The sequence below is a fragment of the Parus major genome, chromosome 6 (genome assembly GCF_001522545.3).
Source record: "Parus major isolate Abel chromosome 6, Parus_major1.1, whole genome shotgun sequence".
Taxonomy (NCBI): domain Eukaryota; kingdom Metazoa; phylum Chordata; class Aves; order Passeriformes; family Paridae; genus Parus; species Parus major.
Window position 1 is genome coordinate 578736 of NC_031775.1, and position 18007 is coordinate 596742.

The 18007-nt window shown below is 42.7% G+C and overlaps 1 protein-coding gene and 1 non-coding gene across 14 annotated transcripts in view; both read left to right on the forward strand.

Annotated features, from left to right (window-relative positions):
• The first annotated feature begins 172 nt into the window (after positions 1–172).
• Positions 173–18007, forward strand: part of CCAR1 (cell division cycle and apoptosis regulator 1) — a 28736-nt gene continuing 10901 nt past the window's right edge. For 5 of the 13 annotated variants that reach the window (XM_033515774.1, XM_033515777.1, XM_015633210.2 and 2 more), the window contains exons 1-15: positions 173–217; positions 1157–1275; positions 7694–7944; positions 8437–8481; positions 9159–9191; positions 10153–10346; positions 10882–10996; positions 11076–11265; positions 12388–12520; positions 12819–12980; positions 13383–13608; positions 14496–14609; positions 15437–15603; positions 16351–16561; positions 17368–17451. In XM_033515774.1, the coding sequence (XP_033371665.1) occupies positions 1203–1275; positions 7694–7944; positions 8437–8481; positions 9159–9191; positions 10153–10346; positions 10882–10996; positions 11076–11265; positions 12388–12520; positions 12819–12980; positions 13383–13608; positions 14496–14609; positions 15437–15603; positions 16351–16561; positions 17368–17451 (1998 nt within the window). In that variant the 5' untranslated portion in view covers positions 173–217; positions 1157–1202. The remainder of the gene's footprint in view (positions 218–1156; positions 1276–7693; positions 7945–8436; positions 8482–9158; positions 9192–10152; positions 10347–10881; positions 10997–11075; positions 11266–12387; positions 12521–12818; positions 12981–13382; positions 13609–14495; positions 14610–15436; positions 15604–16350; positions 16562–17367; positions 17452–18007) is intronic. The other 8 variants (XM_033515778.1, XM_015633216.2, XM_015633219.2 and 5 more) reach the window with 6 other exon arrangements.
• LOC117244688 lies at positions 15222–15285 on the forward strand. Its single transcript, XR_004498201.1, has one exon. It is a non-coding gene; the product is annotated as a small nucleolar RNA SNORD98 (small nucleolar RNA).

An 18007-nucleotide genomic window follows, 5' to 3' on the forward strand; every position in this document is an offset into this window, starting at 1 on the left:
TCCCGCCGCAAGATGGCGGCGCCTCGGCCCCGCCCGCGCCCGCCTCGCCCAAGATGGCGGCGGGGCCCCTCCCCCGAGCCGCGCGGGCCCCGCACGCGGCAGGGCCGGGCGCGCGCCGCCTCGCGCGGTCGCAGCCGTGACGTGTGCGGGGCAGGGGCGCAGGCGCGGCGCGGGCGGCCGGGGCGGGCGGCGATGGCGGCGGCGCGGTCCCGCGCAGGTACCGCGGGCGCGGCGCGAGGGGCCGGGGGCGCGCGGGCTCCGGCGGCTGCCCCGGAGCGGAACCGGGCCGGCCCTGCCTGGGAGGGGGGCGGCGGGAGGAGGAGGAGGAGGAGGAGGAGGAAGAGGAGGAGGAAGAAGAAGGGGTGGGAAGGCCGCGCTTCCCGCCCGGCCCGGCGCTGCCGCCGCCTCTTCCCTTTGCCTTTCTCCCGTGCGGCGCTTTCCGCCCGGCGGCGGGGCCCGCGCACGCGGCCGGGAGCGGAGGCTGCCCGGGGGGTAAAGGAGCTCTGACGGGGCCCGGTGGCGAGCGGGGCCCGGCGGGCGCGGGCCGAGGGCCGGAGGGAGGGAAGGAGAGAAGGAGAGAGGGAGGCAGGGCCGGAGGGAGGCGGCGGGGCCGGTGCGCGGCCCGGCCGTGCCCGCGTGCTCGCCGGGCTCCCCGCGCTGCCGTGCCCGTGTGCGCCGGGACGGGAACAGCCCGCGGGGAAGGCCAGCGGCGTTCTGCCGCCTGCGCTGCCCCGCCGCGGCCCAGCACAGCCGGGGAAAACAAACAGCAAATCTGAATTCTCGGTTCCGCAGAGTCACCCTTCCCTTAATCTTCCTGGGAATGGGAATGCGTTTTTGGCCTTTTGAATCGCTTTAGTCCCATTGTTAAGAAGTGGGAGATGGAGGTTGTGCCTTATGGAAATAAAATAACTTGCTTTACAACTTTCTGTGTTTCGCATACGCGATGCATATGCCCACGAGGCTTTACGGATGTAAAACTAATATTTTAAGACCCTTTCTTTCTTTCTTTTTCTGGTTTTGAGGGTTGTTGGTGATGATGTTGTTTCGGGGGTTTTTTTTTGGTCTGGTTCTTTTTTTTTTATTGTTTTTTGGCCCAGAATTAAAACAACCTGACGGTATTTGTTTCGAAGATTGTAACTGCGCTTTATTTTACTAGATTGCAGTTCCAGAAGATAGACACCCAGGAGATTCTACCTTCTGCCATGGCTCAGTTTGGAGGACAGAAAAATCCCCCTTGGGCTACTCAGTTTACGGCCACTGCGGTGTCTCAGCCAGGTCAGTTTACACTCAATGTTTGAACCCTGACATGTAGCAGATTTGGAGATTCCATACTTGGGTATGCACTTCAGAGTGGCACGATGCTAACTAACTTATCTGCAGTCTATTTAAGTGGTTTAAATCCGGAGTTTTTCCCCACAGTAGAGACTTTAAAAGCCGTTGCCTAATAATGTCTGTTGGTTTTTGTTTGTTACTTGGTTTTCTTAAGGGCTGTGAGTGAAATCCCAGGTGAATTTGTATTGATTGTTTCAGTCAATAAATAACGTATCAAGTTACTCATCTCCAAAGATGTGTAAATCAAATTACCTCTTATTAAATTACTTGGTTCTAGATTAAATAATACCAGGTCTAGTAAGGCATTACAGATTTTTTAAGTGCTGCCCAGGTTTCATTTCCTGGGCACCCTGAATCAATGTTTATAAATTATTTTACTAATTTATTTTATTAGTAGATTAGACATAATCCATGTAGTGGAAAGTCCTCTGAAATTTGTTACTTGGGTGAGAAGGGAGGCATTTACTTTTTGATGCTAAATTAGAGTTTAAAGGTCCCTAAAACCAGAGGTATTGCCCTAATAATGGTAGAGAGATTCCTTTGATTTAGCTAATAAGTGTTATTAACTGCAACCACTGTTTAAAAACCTAGCTGGCTCCATTTTTATGTTGATTAACAGCACAGAAGGTTTGAGGCAAGAATGTGAAGCTTGATGCATGATGAATTTTGGTGCTTCCATTTCCAGTTCTGGAGTGCCTTTTGCTTTTGAGTTCGAGTAGTTTGTTAGTTAAATGTTGGAGTTACATTGTGCGGTGTGAAAAGACTTCAGTGAAGCTGTGGTACTTAGAGGGTTCAGGATGTGTGGTTTCGGCAGTTGCTCTGATTTGATATGAAGTTCACACTTTGATATGTTCATTCGATATGATGTCACACTTCCTTTGTCAATGGCTTTGTATCTGGCAGCCTAGCAAAGGTTGGGAATGTGTGACATTCTTTGGAGAAGTCTGGGGTGGGAATCTCTCTTCTCTTCTGACTCAGTTTTCTTTCCCAAAGTGAATCCTCAGTCTCCAGTTTTTCCCTGGGGGCACTGATCCAATCACACTGTGCATCTTCGGGGAGTGACCACCCACCATGTGCTTCACAGCACATTATCCCGGTGTGCCTTTTCCTTTTCCTCCCTGCCCGTTCTGCTCCATTCCCTGCCTGAGCTGTTGCTGTCCCTAAGCAGCTGCCCACAGGCAGTTTTTCACCGTTGCTCTGAATAGCTCACACTTCCCTTATCCAAACGACGCTATCTCCTTCTGTAAGGAAATCCCTAACAGCTGGAAAGGGTTGGGAATGTGGGAGAGACAAACTTTGCTTTTGGTTCTCAGACTGGGGGAGATGTTGGAGCAGTCAGAGTGGGAGCACTTGGGCTGCTCTTGATGTGTTGGCTGATGTGACAGCTGATGAATCAGAAATAGTGGTGGAAGGTGGAGGACCAGCTCCATGTCTTGTTCCAGAGGGAAAGCTGCACAAAACCTGCCAAGGGGAGGAGCTGGCATTCATCTTAGAGCTTGCTGAGGTAGGACCAGGAGGGGGCCCTGGAGGAGGGGTGGATGGAGCATGCATCTGCCTCTTACCCATTTTGCTGTGCTCCTGCCCTGCTTCTGAGCCTCCTTAAATTAAATACAGCACAAATGTAACTGGGTAGGACTGGTCAGCATCGGCTGCTGTGAGAGATTTCTCACCTGCTCCATGAGGACAGTATCTGCAGGGATTTATAGCTGCTCATCTGACCCAGCAGCACCTGACTCAAATATGAGAGCCATTAAAGATGTAACATTTGGTTGCACTTTTATGCTCTTCCTGTGCTAGCTCCACGTTCCTTCATGTTCCTGGTGTCCTTTTCACGTTGTAGTGTCCTTTCCTATTCCTGCTGCAATACAGGAATGTCACCATGTCTGCATCCTCTTTCTTGCCTGTGTGCCTTGTTGAACCCAGTCCCTGGGATTCTTCTGCCCAGCTGCTGTTCCAGTACATACTTGTTCCCCTGCTTTTTTAATTGGTTATTTTGATTTATAATACAGAGCATAGGAAGCATCTTTTGGAAGGCAAGCAGTGCTCTTTGGCACTGCTGGGAGCTGAAGAACAGTGTTTCTGGTGGAGCCTGCCCCTTTTGGAGTTGTGATCTTCCAGAGAGGCTGTTTTCCTCAGGAGGAGGTGCTGTCAGTGCTCAGGTGTGCTGATCAGCCTCAACTGCTGCTCACCTGTGTTGCACCCAAGAAATTGTGCATATTGGCTTACCCTTGTGAATCTCAGTGTTAACTCATAAAGTATGTTAAAAACATACTTTCAGAGGGTTGGCCAAAGCTGTTATATATATTTATGCATGCTAGCTGTTTCTATCCAAGTGTCAGGTTCCTTCAAAGCTTTGAGGTGCTTGGGTATGAGGGAAAGAGGTCTTGATTTTTGTAACACAAGCAACATGATATGTAGTTTTTTTCAAGCTGTCAGAAGAAGTGAATGATGGTGTTAGAAATTTTTTGCAAAAAATACAAGTGGTGGGGGTTTGTGTTTTTCATTGTTCGGGTTTAGGGATTTTTTTGGTGGATTTTTTTTTTTTTTAATTGCTGATGTAGATGCTGCCATGGCCATCCCTGGTAAAGAAGTAACTAAAAGAGTTAAAGCTCTTAATTATTAAGGTGTGACACGCTAGTTGTAGACTGACATGCTGTGTAATGAGGGGTTCTGGGATCCCTTTGAGAGGGCTTATTAATTACTCTCTGTGCCTGTGGTATTAGAAGAGAGATGGGTAATTCCAGATGCCAGCAAAGATCGATGTGTGAAGAGAAACTCCTACACGTAACACAGTGAATTTTTGTCTACTCCTCATCTCATGCTTTTATGCATCACAAGACTAAAACCAGAATAAATCCCCCGCCATGCTGGTTAAGCATTGTTAAAGCATAAATTAAATCATGCCTACTACAGAAAATTACTTTTAACTTGCATAATGATGGGCAACCTCCTGAAATGCCTGTGAAGGAGAATTCCCTCCTCCTCTTTAGCTCTTCATTTTTGGCACCTTTTTGGTTTTTGTCGCAGTGCTCGCCCTGTGCTGTTTTCAGGGTTATGATGAAAAGCCTGGTTTTACAGGAGTGTAATTCTGGTGGAAGTCCTGGCTCTGCTGTGTTCTGTGATTGGTGCTGTTGTCTTTGCTGTATCTAGGCTTCATTGCATGGCAGTGAAGAGCTGATGAGAGCTGAAGTGCCTGGAGCTCAGTGTCTTGTTGTTGCTGGTGGCCCCTGTGAGGTGACTAAAGCAATGTGTAAGAACAGGGTGAGCATGTGGTGAATCTCAGCCCACTAAGGAATAGTAGCTGGTGCACACTTTGCTGCCTTGCTGTAAACAGATGTCCCATGACAAATGCACTGAGCCTGGTTTCCAGTGCGTGCCTGTTAAAAGAGTATTTTTGGAGTAGTTTGTGTGGTGTTTGTATTGCAAGAGTGTGAAGCTTAAAGAAACTTGAAAGCCCAAGGAGCCAATCTCACAATTTCTGACAGCTGTGAGAAGTGTCCCAAGCCCTGCACAGGGTACTCTTTTACTGTAATTCTAATAAACCTATGTCACTTATGGAGGAGACATGTACTATGTACTTTGAAGTATATACTTTGTATGTTCTATGTACATACTTTGTATGTTCTATGTACTTTGAAGATATTTCCCTAACTTTTATTGATCTTTAGGGTTTAGGAGTAGAAAGAGGGACTCTAAATACTGGCTTTGTGTTTGTTGCAATGTGTAAATGCCTATTCCCTAACCCAGAGCTGCAGCCTAGGACCCCAGCTTCTGCCTGAGCCCTCTCAGCTGTGGTGCCACGTGGTATTTGTTGCCGCTGGGAGTTGTTTGCACTGCATTTGAAGGAAGGCATCTCCATCACTGTGCTTACTGTGATCATTACAAATCCTAAGATGCTATTGTTTGCCACTGCAGATGCTTGTTGCCAGTAATAGTAATATGGCAGTCAGATGTCAGCTCCAGACTCAGTCTGATTCATTCTCTGTCTCTTGGTTTTCTGTGTGATTTTTCCTTTTTGTTCTCTTTCTTTTTCTTTTTAACTAGTAATGCAAACTCAGTTGTCTAATTCATTGGAGCCTGTTTGACCAAGATGAGTACACAGATGAAAGTCCTGGAATACTTCAGGGCAAATCAGTGGGAACAAGATGCAGCTTTGAAAAACCTGTTACTACAGGTGTTATCCTTTGAGAGGATCTTGGCTGTCTTTTGTCTTTGCCCTTTATTAATAAGTAAATCTAAAGTGTTGTAGACAATAGATGCCCAGTTAATATTAAATGCTCAGAAAGTGACAGTAGAGATGGCAAAAAAAAAATTTCTGTTTTTTCTTTAGTTGACCAAATGGGATAAGGGTCTTAGGATGGGCTGGGAATTGCTTGAGATAATTCTGGGCTATGCTGAAATGGAAATTGCCATAGTGAACCTGAAGAGTCGAATAATCCCAAGATCTGGTGTTGGGAGTAAGCATTTTTGTGGGTACCATTGATGCAAAAAGTAGGAGAAAACTTGTGAGATTTGCTTTTGGTAATGCTTCCCAACTTCATCCCCCTGTGTTGGAGCAACATCATGTATTCAGACTGAATGACAAAAACTGGAATAGTCACACCATGTTCAAAGGTAACAGCATGGAGCAAATTTCTGCACTGGTGGGAATTTCTGTTCAGCCTGTGGAAGTAAGAGGAGAAAGATGAATGCATTGGTTTATTTGCCTTGACTGAGCCAGCAAAGTATTGCAGCAAGGAAAGTGAAAGCTGTCCCAGGATGCAGCAGCAAAACTTTAGAATTTTATTTACAGGTCTGTTTAAGGTGTGCTATGTGAGACATCGGTGAGGATCCAGTGGAGAGTGACCTTCTGGGTGGTCCAAACTGCACATTCAGATTGAAGCTGGTGATCAAGCAGGAGGCAAGAGGCTCAAGGCAGTGGAGGGTCTGTCAGGAGAGAAGCCTCAAATTTTGTTTGCTGGCTTCTAAAGAAATGCAGATTTTGGAATTTTTCAGGGGAAAAGTTAATTAAATGCCATACACTGCAGAATGCTTGATTTCACTTTTAAAATACTGTTACTTCGTGGAGTACTTACGTGACAATATTTGATACAGATCATAGTGATAGTAATTATTTTCAATGCTCTTTATGTATTTCTTTCCTGATTCATCACAAAATTAAAAGATGATCAATGCCATCAACAAAGACTCTGCTCTGCTGGAAAGGGCAGTGTGGTAGGAAGGATTACATTATTCAGGACCTGTTGAGTGGGGGCACTGCATTATGGTAACAATCACCAACTACAGGCAGTGTTTTACTGCATGCCTGGATCAGGGAAGAAAAGCTGTATTTTGCATCAGTAAGAACAGTGTGGAGCACAAACTCTGCAGGAATACTGTAAATCTGTTCCTCATTCCGTTGTGTGTCTTTGATAGCTTTGGAAGAGAGAACTGTGTTAATCTTGAGCATTGCTCAGTTCTGGAGATGGCTGGCTGACCTGTTTTTGCTGGCAGTGTGTTTCCCTGCTGAGTTTCTCTCTGGTTTTATTTAAACATGTGGACTAGACTGATAGTTTATGATCATGAAGTTTTGATCATGCAGCTGCTGATAACTTTTTGAAAAAATCCTGCCAAAGAAGGAGCAGGCTTTCAGATCTCATTTTGCAGGGTTCTTTGTCACCCGAAAGATCCATCTGTAAGTCTTGAGCATACCTTGCTCAGAAGCACAGCCTGTGCATAGCTGCTCCTTATGATTTGCTTATGTTCTGTGGCGAATTAAAAGCTGTCATGACAGTAAAATAAACTAATCTTTCCTTCTAGGCAGTTTGAGTCTGGGCAGCACAAACCCTTCCTGTTAAGAGCTGGAGAGAGCTTGAGTTCTCTTATACATGGGGACTGATTAAACTCTCTGTTGTTCCAAGGCTGTTCCTTCTCCACCAGCCCCCACTTCACCGGAGACAAAGACAGCACTGAGTGGAGCAAAAACTTGTGTGATTTCAGAGGACACGTTCCATAGGCCTCTGTTTCATAGATGCTGTTACAGTAAAGCTTTCTCTTGGCCTTGGATAGAATGAAATGTATTAATTTGCAGAGCAGCAATCTTCATTTGGCTCATCCAGAACCAGGAATACCTTCAAGAAAGTACACGGGGGTGGGTGCAGCTGTAAAATCATGAGCAGCTCCAGAGAAGGAAATGTAACTGTCTCTGTTCCTCTGCTGTGGGTTACTATTAGTAGATGAATTTAGAAGAGAAACTAGGGGGGTGCAATCCTTTATCTTGAATTTTGGAACTCGATCGATCTCCTCGCTGAGCTCGACCGAGGCGCAAAGCATCGCGTCCTGCGCGAGCCGTGAGCGCTCACCGGCCCCGTTCTCTCCACAGCTGCCCTGGGCGTGCAGCAGCCCTCGCTGCTGGGAGCCTCCCCGACCATCTACACGCAGCAGACGGCGCTGGCAGCCGCGGGGCTGACCACACAGACCCCCACCAACTACCAGCTGACGCAGACCGCCGCGCTCCAGCAGCAGGCGGCAGCCGCGGCCGCGGCCCTGCAGCAGGTAAAGCAAACACAGCGGCCGGCGCTCCCCGAACTTCGTAAAGCTAAAGGATCCAGGAGGAAAGGAGAATGGAAAATGGTGAACATTGCAGTGTGAACCTGTCTTCTCAATGGTGGGGGTTTGGGTTTATAGCTAGTGGAATTGGTCTGTGAAGGTGGGAGTTTGGGCTGTGGAGGAGCTGATTTTTAGCTGTGGAAAACCCTTTGGGAGAGCGAGTTTTGCTGCATCTAAAATGAGAATCTCCAATATCTCCCATCAGTACATCTATATATATATATATCTCCTTTATGGGATTTTGCATGATTCATAATGTGCCCTAAATACTCTTAAGTGTCAGGCTCAACAGAAATTGCTGACTTTAGCTAGAAAGGGAACATCAGGGCCCACTCTAAAGGCTCAGAATATTTGTTACAAAAATAATATATGATTATATTATTAGTTATTTTTTAATTAAAGTTGTTAAATGTTAATTGTTTTTATCTAGAACTTGCTAAGCAGATAACTTGTATTTGATATTATTGTGGCAATAATTCTCCTGTTTATGAGATATTTTGCTTTTATCTGTTTCAGCAATATTCACAACCTCAGCAGACTCTCTATAGTGTACAGCAACAGGTTTGTCTGATTCTTACTGTGTACATCACAAATAACTTTAAAAATAATGTCAATTGTGTGTCTTGTAGGATTTGTCTCCGAAATCATCCTCATATGGGAAGTTGTTAAAGAAACTTAAGTAATATTTTGTGTAGCAAAGGAGAGCTTGAAGTTCATAAACTTGGAAAGATGTACGCAGAATGGAAACCTGCCTACCTTCATGCAAAAACAAATTTTAAATATACATGCTATTCCATGTGTAAATGATTCTCTGCTGAACTTTGCTCCAAACAGGGCCGTGTATTTTAACTGCTGGAAAGACGCTGTCCAAAAACGTTCCCTTTTGGATTTCTATTATGCTCTTCAAACTTAACAGGATTTTTTAAAAAGAATAAAAGTAAAAGGGAATTACATGCCTAAGCTGTTCCAGTTGCCAAAATTTTTTTGGTGTTGCTATTAACTTTCAGTTAAAAAAAAAAATTAAGCATTTCTCCTTTCTGAATAAACCTGGGTTATACAATCTTAAAATTAACCCCACAAGCACAGTTTTACAGATGTGCAAACTGCTGAAATGACCAAGCCCTAAAGGACTGTTAACTGACTCAGATTAAGCAAAAACTCTTACTTGTAAAGAGGAGGTAGAATTGTACAATTTCCTTAAGCACATAAAATTAATTTATAACTTTATTTATTTTAAGTTGCAGCAACCTCAGCAGACCCTTTTAACTCAGGTTAGTTTGGCTTTATTGTTTGGTCTTCATCCCCAAACACAGATAATGCAAGATTGCAAATTTGTGACATCTTGGTATTTTAATCTGTAAAATTAACTAATCTGAATGGATATTTTATTGGTACAAGTTTATTTTATCCAGATGTTAAAATATGCATAGCCTTGGTTTCAAAAATTAATGGCAACCACTCTTCCTTAATCTTGAAGGGAACATGTGTGTTGATTGTATTTTAATTTTTTTTTTTGTTTGAACTTCAAGTGTCCAGTTGTTTTGCAGTAAATAGCAAATGGGGAAAATCTTTCTTTTCTATTTGAAGGAATTTAGCAGTATGTGTATAAACAGGTTTAAAAAGAATCTTGCTGAGCTTGACAGGTTTAAAACATGCAGCCATTTAACGCACTGCTAATTGCTCTAGTTCCATTTTCACTTGAACTTTTAAACAGGCTTTAAAAAGGTAAACATGTTTGACCTGATTTCATTATCTTACCATGTTCTCCTTTTCTAAAAAGGCAAGTACATGAACTGTTGAGTTAGGGAAGGGTTTGTGTTGGCCTCAGCCTTTACTGACTTCTACCACTACAGGTGGGGTATAAATGCAGAATGACCTCTGAAGCATTTATTCCTAGCAAAGTTGGGAATTTATCTCCACTTCAAGCCCACTCTGTGGGTTACCTGTAGACAATAATGCAGTCTTCATGCTTTCTGTCTGGACAAGGTACATTCTTGGGGGAAGCTGACTCTTGTAAAAAAGGATAACAAAGCCAGCCTTCATTGAAAGTAAGAAACGTGTCACCTTCAAAAAAACCCAACAACCTGACAAAAACCTTCCACCATCTGAAAACGTCTATTCTAGGTGCTATAGTCACTTAAAACTGCTTTCTCCATGACTAAAGGACCTGTTGTTCCCTGTCAGTCTGCCTGCTGCTTCCAAGATTGAGAGTTGGCTTTGTTTTGCTTGCAGCCAGCAGTCGCTCTCCCGACCAGCCTCAGCCTGTCCACGCCCCAGCCGGCAGCTCAGATCACGGTCTCCTACCCGGCTCCCCGCTCCAGCCAGCAGCAAACACAGCCACAAAAGCAGCGTGTCTTCACTGGGGTGGTGACTAAGCTACATGATACATTTGGTTTTGTGGATGAAGATGTCTTTTTTCAGCTTAGGTAAGCTGTGAACACTTGCCTGCAGATGTATTCCGTGATACTCTCAGTAATCAAAGGGTTAGATGATTGCACGCTAATTCTGTGACTCTGCTGATAGTGCCTGCAAGAATGTGTTGCTTTCATTCAGAAGGGGAAGTCAGAGAGGTTCATAGATGCTAAGTCTGAGGTCCTTCAGGTGAATTTTTGAATTTTTTTAATACAAAGCCCAAAGGTGGGAAAACCAGAGGTTATTAGCTCCTTGTAATAGGAAATTGCAGAATTTGTGGGTGATTAAAAGCATAAAACCTGCTGTCTGCATGTGTTAACTTGGTACTCTTTGGGGAACTTCTGCCTTAGTGCCAAAGACAGGGAATTACTAAGTTCCTGTGCATACCTTGAGCTGAAGCAAGTAATACTAATGCTGAATATGGGGATAGATGCTCTTCCCATGAGCTTTTTTAAATGAGCTTTGGCTACTTTCTCCCACCTTTAAATGTAACATGCAAAAAACCTAACTAAGATAGACTCTCACATACGTTTTCTGTAATGTTTGCAGTGCTGTTAAAGGAAAGACACCTCAGGTGGGTGACAGAGTTTTGGTAGAAGCTACTTACAATCCTAACATGCCATTCAAATGGAATGCCCAAAGGATCCAGACCCTCCCAAACCAGGTGAGTGGGGTTACCCAGTGTCCCTGGCAGTGGCTGGCTCTGCTGAAGCTCGCTGCCAACTCGCTGTGTTTGCTGTCAGAACCAGAGCCAGGCGCAGCCGCTGCTGAAGACGCCGCCGGCCGTCCTGCAGCCCATCGCCCAGCAGACCTTCGGGGTCCAGGCACAGCCACAACCACAGTCCCTGCTGCAGGCACAGATCTCTGCAGCTTCCATCACACCTCTGCTCCAGACACAGCCTCAGCCACTGCTGCAGCAGCCACAGCAGAAAGGTGCTCCTTTGGTGCATGCCTATTTGGGGGGGGGGTCACTGGTGTTTAGTGGGTGATGGTTGTTTTCCTCTTAATCAGAAAGGTGAAATAGCTGAAATAAAATGGAAGGGACTAAATAGAGTTTTCAGATTGAATATGTCTTCTGCAGCTCTGTGCAAGGCACATTGCCTGTGGTAGCTTAGAAATCACCTGGTCAGTGAAATCCCCACAGAGTCACGTTCATGTTAAGATTTTGTAATCCGAAAGCAAATTCAATGTAATTTTTGTTCTTTCACAGACAAGTTGGGGAGTTGAAAGTATTAATAGCAGTGCAGTCCTTCAGCATCTTCAGCAGTGTTCCACAAAATCAGGTTTCACAGTTGTATTGTTAAAGCTGTTACTTCTTTGCTTATTCATTTTGGTTAGCCAGGTTGGCATCCGAGAGAAGAATCACTGCCAACCATGGCAAATCTAAAACAAAGGTTGTGAATTCTCCTCCACGTTGAGTGGCTGAGGAATCAATGATAGAAGTGATAATAGTAGGACTGTTCTTACCACAGTAAAAGCAAGGGTAGATGAACTGAAGCAGAATTGTTTTGCATAAATGCTTACTACAATCTAATTAGTCCTACTTGTTCATTGGTGTTCGGTAGCATTTGCTCCACTTAAATTAGTTGGTTAAATGTCTTGAGACAAAGAAAGTATGTGCTGAGGGACTGATGTAGCAGTATAATATATTGATTTAGGAGTAGTTTTTCAGGATGCCAGTTATTTTTATGTATGGATAGCCTTAAAATGAGGATTTTAGTTGTCCTTCAGTTCAATGAGTAGGTAGTGTATGTCTTATGTTTTCAAAAAGGCTTAGCTGCTTATTAAGATGGATTCTATATGCTTAGGTTATATTAGCTTCCATCTCAAGAAGATGCTTTTAAACCAATTTCACTTAACTAGAGTGTCAGTTTGCCTCACTGAAGAAAAGCATAGGTGTCTTGAGTTTCTTTGGGTGGGTGTTAACAATGGATAAATTTGACTGTAGTGTTAGGTTAGAAAACATACACAAGTGAAACAGCAGTAAACAGCAGCGTTTGCCAAGTGTAGGGAGCTGCCCCCTATTCTGTGTTGATGCTGTACATTTTGTTTCAGGTGGTTTGTTGCAGCCCCCAGTCCGTCTGGTTTCACAGCCACAGCCAGCTCGCAGACTAGACCCACCATCCAGATTTTCTGGGAGGAATGACCGAGGTGGAGACCCCATGCCAAACCGAAAAGATGACAGGAGGTATGTAAACCAGACTGTGATCCAAGCATTCCATAAAGACCTGTCCTCACCCAGAGCTGAGCTGCTTGCTCCAGAGTGAGTCAGCAAGACCCACAAGTGGTGTTACCCTTAAGAATTAGGGAAGAGTTCTTGTCTACCTGAAAGTAAGGAGTTGTGTAATCAGTTTCTCTCATAGAGACTGTACTGAACTTCTTCCCTTGTTTGAGTTGTCTCTGACAGGTGTGGCTCCTGTTATGCTAGAAATAATTTTGTGTTAGCAGCTTGCAACAATATTTGTATTTTGTGTGTGTTGTTTAAGTCGTGAAAGAGAGCGGGAGAGACGTAGGTCCCGGGAAAGATCCCCCCAGAGGAAACGCTCCCGAGAGAGATCGCCCAGACGGGAGAGGGAGAGGTCACCGCGGAGACCCCGGCGTGTCGTTCCTCGCTACACCGTTCAGTTTTCCAAGTTTTCATTGGACTGGTATGTTTATAGTGCCAGATATTTACCTACAGTTCAATTAATCAGCCCACGTTGTGTGCAAGTGGGTGTTGAATGATGACCCTGACTAAAGAAGGGTCAAATACATAATGGCTAACAACCTTGTATGATAAACTTGTTTCAGGTTCTGTGTTACTTTAGAATGCTATTGCAAAATAGCTTTATTGTGTTCTTTAATGAGTGTTCTTAGCATGCAGACACCTGAATTAGAAGAGTATTTAATAATAACTTCGTCCATGACATTCAAATGCAGTGCTCTTGAGATTTTATATATAGAGCATCAGATAGACAATGGTTGTATTGCCAATTAATATAACTCTTAGTGATGTACTCTGTTACTAATTCTTCGTTGGTGTATCTTTCAAATAATGCTGTGTCTTTCAGCCGTAGCTGTGATATGATGGAGCTGAGGAGGCGTTACCAGAACTTGTATATCCCGAGCGATTTCTTTGATGCTCAGTTTACATGGGTGGATGCTTTTCCTATGTCTAGACCATTTCAGCTGGGAAACTACTGTAATTTCTATGTAATGCATAGAGAAGTAGATCCTATAGATAAGAACGCTGCTGTCCTTGATCCACCTGATGCTGATCATCTCTACAGTGCTAAGGTTTGTATGCTTTTCCACTGATACCACTATTGATTACAATTTTTTTTAATCAATAGGGTGCAAAAGTGAGTATAACTGAACTGAAAATATTCTGCAGTCATTTGAGTAAAATACAGTTTTAAACTTTCCAGGTAAAGATCTGGTATGTAGAGCTTAAAGAACCATAACTGAAATTCAGTTTGTTTTTCTGTTAGTAGAGCTGTGCCACATTTTGTGTTTACAGAGGGCTCTTCCATTCTCTGCACACAGTTGCAGAGATGTGATTATAGGAAAGAAAGCCAGCTCCTGCAAGGTCTCTGATTTCTTAGGCAATTTATTTTGAGTAGTTAACAGAGTCTTTTTTATTCCTTCAGTGATACTTTCTGTGCAGTTTGTATTACTCTGTTCAGTGGTATTTTCTTTCCTTCTTTCCTATTAGTCTCAATATTTATTGAAGTAAATTGAGATCTGTCTTTAACATAATACTTGCAACACAGATTGCCTTAAAAAACTTAGGCCTGTTTTAATGATAGACTTCAAGTGGAACAGGTTTTAGGACAATGTTTTGATAAAGGGGTCTTCTATACATAATTATTATCCTTGATGTAGCATATCTTGACATTCTGATAAAGAAACACTTAACATACTCGCCTTCTGTGCACAAAAACCATAAAAAATCCTTTGCTCAATATCAGACATCCTGGCTTTCCAGTCAGTTTGTGCAGAGCAAGAGTTGCCTTTTTAGAAGAGCTTCCAAACATAGTAAGTGAGAAGGAGCATCCTTTTTTATCATAGACCTGTTCAGGGTATAGAGCAACCTTGTGAGGTTTTGCTGTGTGTATTTGCAAGTTGTGGCCATTATCAGTCATAGTGAGACCTTCACCAGCCTGCTCTGACTTGCACCACAGGTGATGTTGATGGCTAGTCCTAGCATGGAAGATCTCTACCACAAGTCATGTGCTCTGGCTGAGGACCCCCAAGAGCTTCGTGATGGATTTCAGCATCCTGCTAGACTTGTAAAGGTAAATATGCTTCAATGCCAGACACTTTTGGCAATAAAGGTTGGTTTTAGAGCTTTACCATTTTTGACAATAAGAGAGGAGCTTGTATACAGCTGAATGATAACTTCATTTTTCCTCTGAAGAGACCTAGCTTATATGTCAATTCTTTTTCCACTTTATAGGAGTTTCACATTTGCTGCTTTGTTCAACTTAGTTAAACTCAAACAATTAACTTTGTTAGCGGCATTTTACGAGCACGCACTTGTTTTGTGAGGGCTCAGCTGGGAAGAAAATACACATGAAGCAACAGCTAAGCAGCTGTTGTGTTAAGTGAAACAGCCATTAAACTGAACAAGCTGTAAGTGCTGGGGTGTTTCAGGACAACAGAATTGTTTTCCAGTTAAATTCTAACTTACTGCACACAGGAATACTTTCATTCATAGGTATGATGCTCTTGTGGTCTCACTTTTCATAGCTTTTCATCACTTCTAAGCAGGCTCATCTGTAAATGAGTATCAGAGTTAAGAAGCAATTTAAATTACTGTCTGTCTTTTGGGTTAGAGAGCTTGTAATTGCAAAGGAACAAGCCTATAGCAATAAACAAACGTGATGGAAAATCTTGAAAGCAAGAATGAGTGATGATGTTTTAAACCTATTCCATTGCTGAAATAATCTGTGGAAAAAAATAACTGAACTCTTTCTTGACTGATTTTCATTTTCAGATTTCAAAATAATTTGAAGGTTTACTCACGGATTTCAATGTGTGTGCTATGAAATATTCTTTGCACTTTGGGAAAATGACTTTTTACCCCTAGCAGGGGAACATTCAGAAGACTCTTTTTGTCTAGTTTTTAGTGGGTATGAAAGGCAAAGATGAAGCTATGGCTATTGGAGGACACTGGTCCCCATCACTGGATGGACCTGATCCAGAAAAGGACCCTTCGGTGCTGATAAAGACGGCAATTCGTTGTTGCAAGGCTCTTACAGGGATTGACTTAAGTGTGTGCACTCAATGGTAAGTACTGTACTGCAAAGCCAAATACACTGTAGAAACAAATACTTGTCTGTTACCAGGACTTGGAGGGGGAAAAAAAAAGGCAAAAAAAAAAAAAAAAGCTGGAAAAACACTTTTTTTCTTTGTCAACTGCTCTTGGTAGTTCAGGTAAACTACTCAAAGGATGTTCTGTTTGGTAATCAGCTTGATTGGTGCCAACTGTGCTGAGTACTGCATTAAGAACTAATTAAAAAATGTGGGTTTATTTTGACATGTTATACTGTAAATTTTTTTTTAATGAATGTGCGTTGAAAATATTTTTCATTTTGTGCATAGCTGGAGAGGATCGTCAAGAGAACTTCATTTCATTGTTCTTTTGTTATAAATAAATAGCCGTTTGTTATACAGCCATATTTTCTCTTGATGACTTTCTGTCCTGCATTAACACTCTCTTTAGTTGTACTAATACCAGGAAAGCCTATTGTATGCTAAATTTGAAGTTCTTCAACAACTTTTTTGCACATAAAACCTACTTGGGCTAAACAACAAGTTGTATAAAAAGCATTTTGTTGGTTTTCCTCCTTTTCAGTTGCGATACCTTTTCACAAGCGTGCCAAAAGAGAAAATATGGCTTCCATAATTTTTTTCTTTAGATAAACCTCAAGGTCTTGCAGCAAAATTTCTTTACTTGATGTGCTACAAGTGATCTAGGCTCTTTAAAATGTATTGTAGAATTTTTTTTCCAACATGCTTCTTCCCTTGCAACAGGTACCGTTTTGCAGAGATTCGCTACCATCGCCCTGAGGAGACCCACAAGGGGCGTACAGTTCCAGCTCATGTGGAGACAGTGGTTTTATTTTTCCCGGATGTTTGGCATTGCCTTCCCACCCGCTCAGAGTGGGAAACCCTCTCCCGAGGATACAAGCAGCAGCTGGTCGAGAAGCTTCAGGGTGAACGCAAGGAGGCTGATGGAGAACAGGCACTGAACGCTAATCCCTTTTTCTATTTCTGCTTCTCACAGGCACAGGAACACAGGCACAAAATGCACACCACATACTACACAACATACATACACAGGAGGAACATAACTGGTAACAATGACTGGTAAACCAGCTTTCAGCAGTGTAGTGAATGTTGCTTTTTATTTTTATTTCAGCTAGTTCACTAACTTTAAACGTGTATGCTGATATCACAAACGGAATTAAATTGTGCTTATGATGCGCAGAAAATTTTTTATCGTAGACGTAGTTGCTGGAATCTGGGACCAGTTGTTGAGTGAGATTCAGTTTATGAATAGCTGTCTTCAAACATTTTGCCATTTTCTGAAATTTCTAAATTCTCTCTTGTGGCCAGTTCTAATTGTGATATTTGAAATTGAACAAACACTAGTCTGAAACATCTGAATTTCAGGCCATGTGGCTGATCAACATCTTGGCAGAAGGGAAGGTCTGACTGAACAAAGAGTAATTTGGGGGATTTAAGATGTGGGGGAAGATGACCCACTGTGTGGTTACTGGAGACCAGCAGTGTCTGTGTAACCCCAATATCCTTTGTGGTGTTGCTTATCACCCTTTTGTGTTCCACAGATCTGGCTTGTATTGGCTGAGTGGCACTGTGATCATTTATAAAGTGGTAGAATGTGTGTGTGAACTTGTCTAAATAATAACTTTAGGAGAAGACTATCTGAAACAGTTGTGACCTTGCACAGATCAGCAACAGAATTTTAAAAATAACTGAAATGCTTTCAAGCTTTCTGAATGATAATTTCTAAATTTTATTTGTCAGGATGAAGAGGAGAAGGATGATGGGGAAGCTAAAGAGATCTCTACGCCTACACACTGGTCTAAACTGGATCCAAAAACAATGAAGGTAACAAACACTTCTTAAAATTTGATTCCATTGTATTTTTTCACTTTTAAGAATGACCTGAAATGCAGCTGTATATGTTCCCTTAATTGAGCAAAAAAGAGTTCAGAAGTCTTTTGCTGAATTTGTAGGCACTTGATGTGGTATCAGAGTATGCAGGGATGACTCCTGGTTATAGTCAGTGAATACAGCTAATTGAATCTATTCTGAACTTTATGCAATTAAAGGATATCACAATTACATATTAACTGGAAAATAGGAGTTCTGCTGTAATCTGCCAGATTACAAATTACATTAAAAAATGTAGGGTCTAAAAAATACATTTTTATACAATTACTGCCTTTTTAAACTAAATCAGGAAACATAATAAAAAATTCCTTGAAAGCAACAGTAAAACTATTTTACTCTTACAAAATCCTTTCTCTGCCTCTGTGAAAAGTTCCTCAGCAAGAAGTTTCTTTGTGGAAAACATCACTTTAAATGTAATATGTTTTTGTTATCAGTAACTATTAGCTTTTTTCAGCCCATGTTTAAAAAAATACAGTTGACTTCTCAGTGC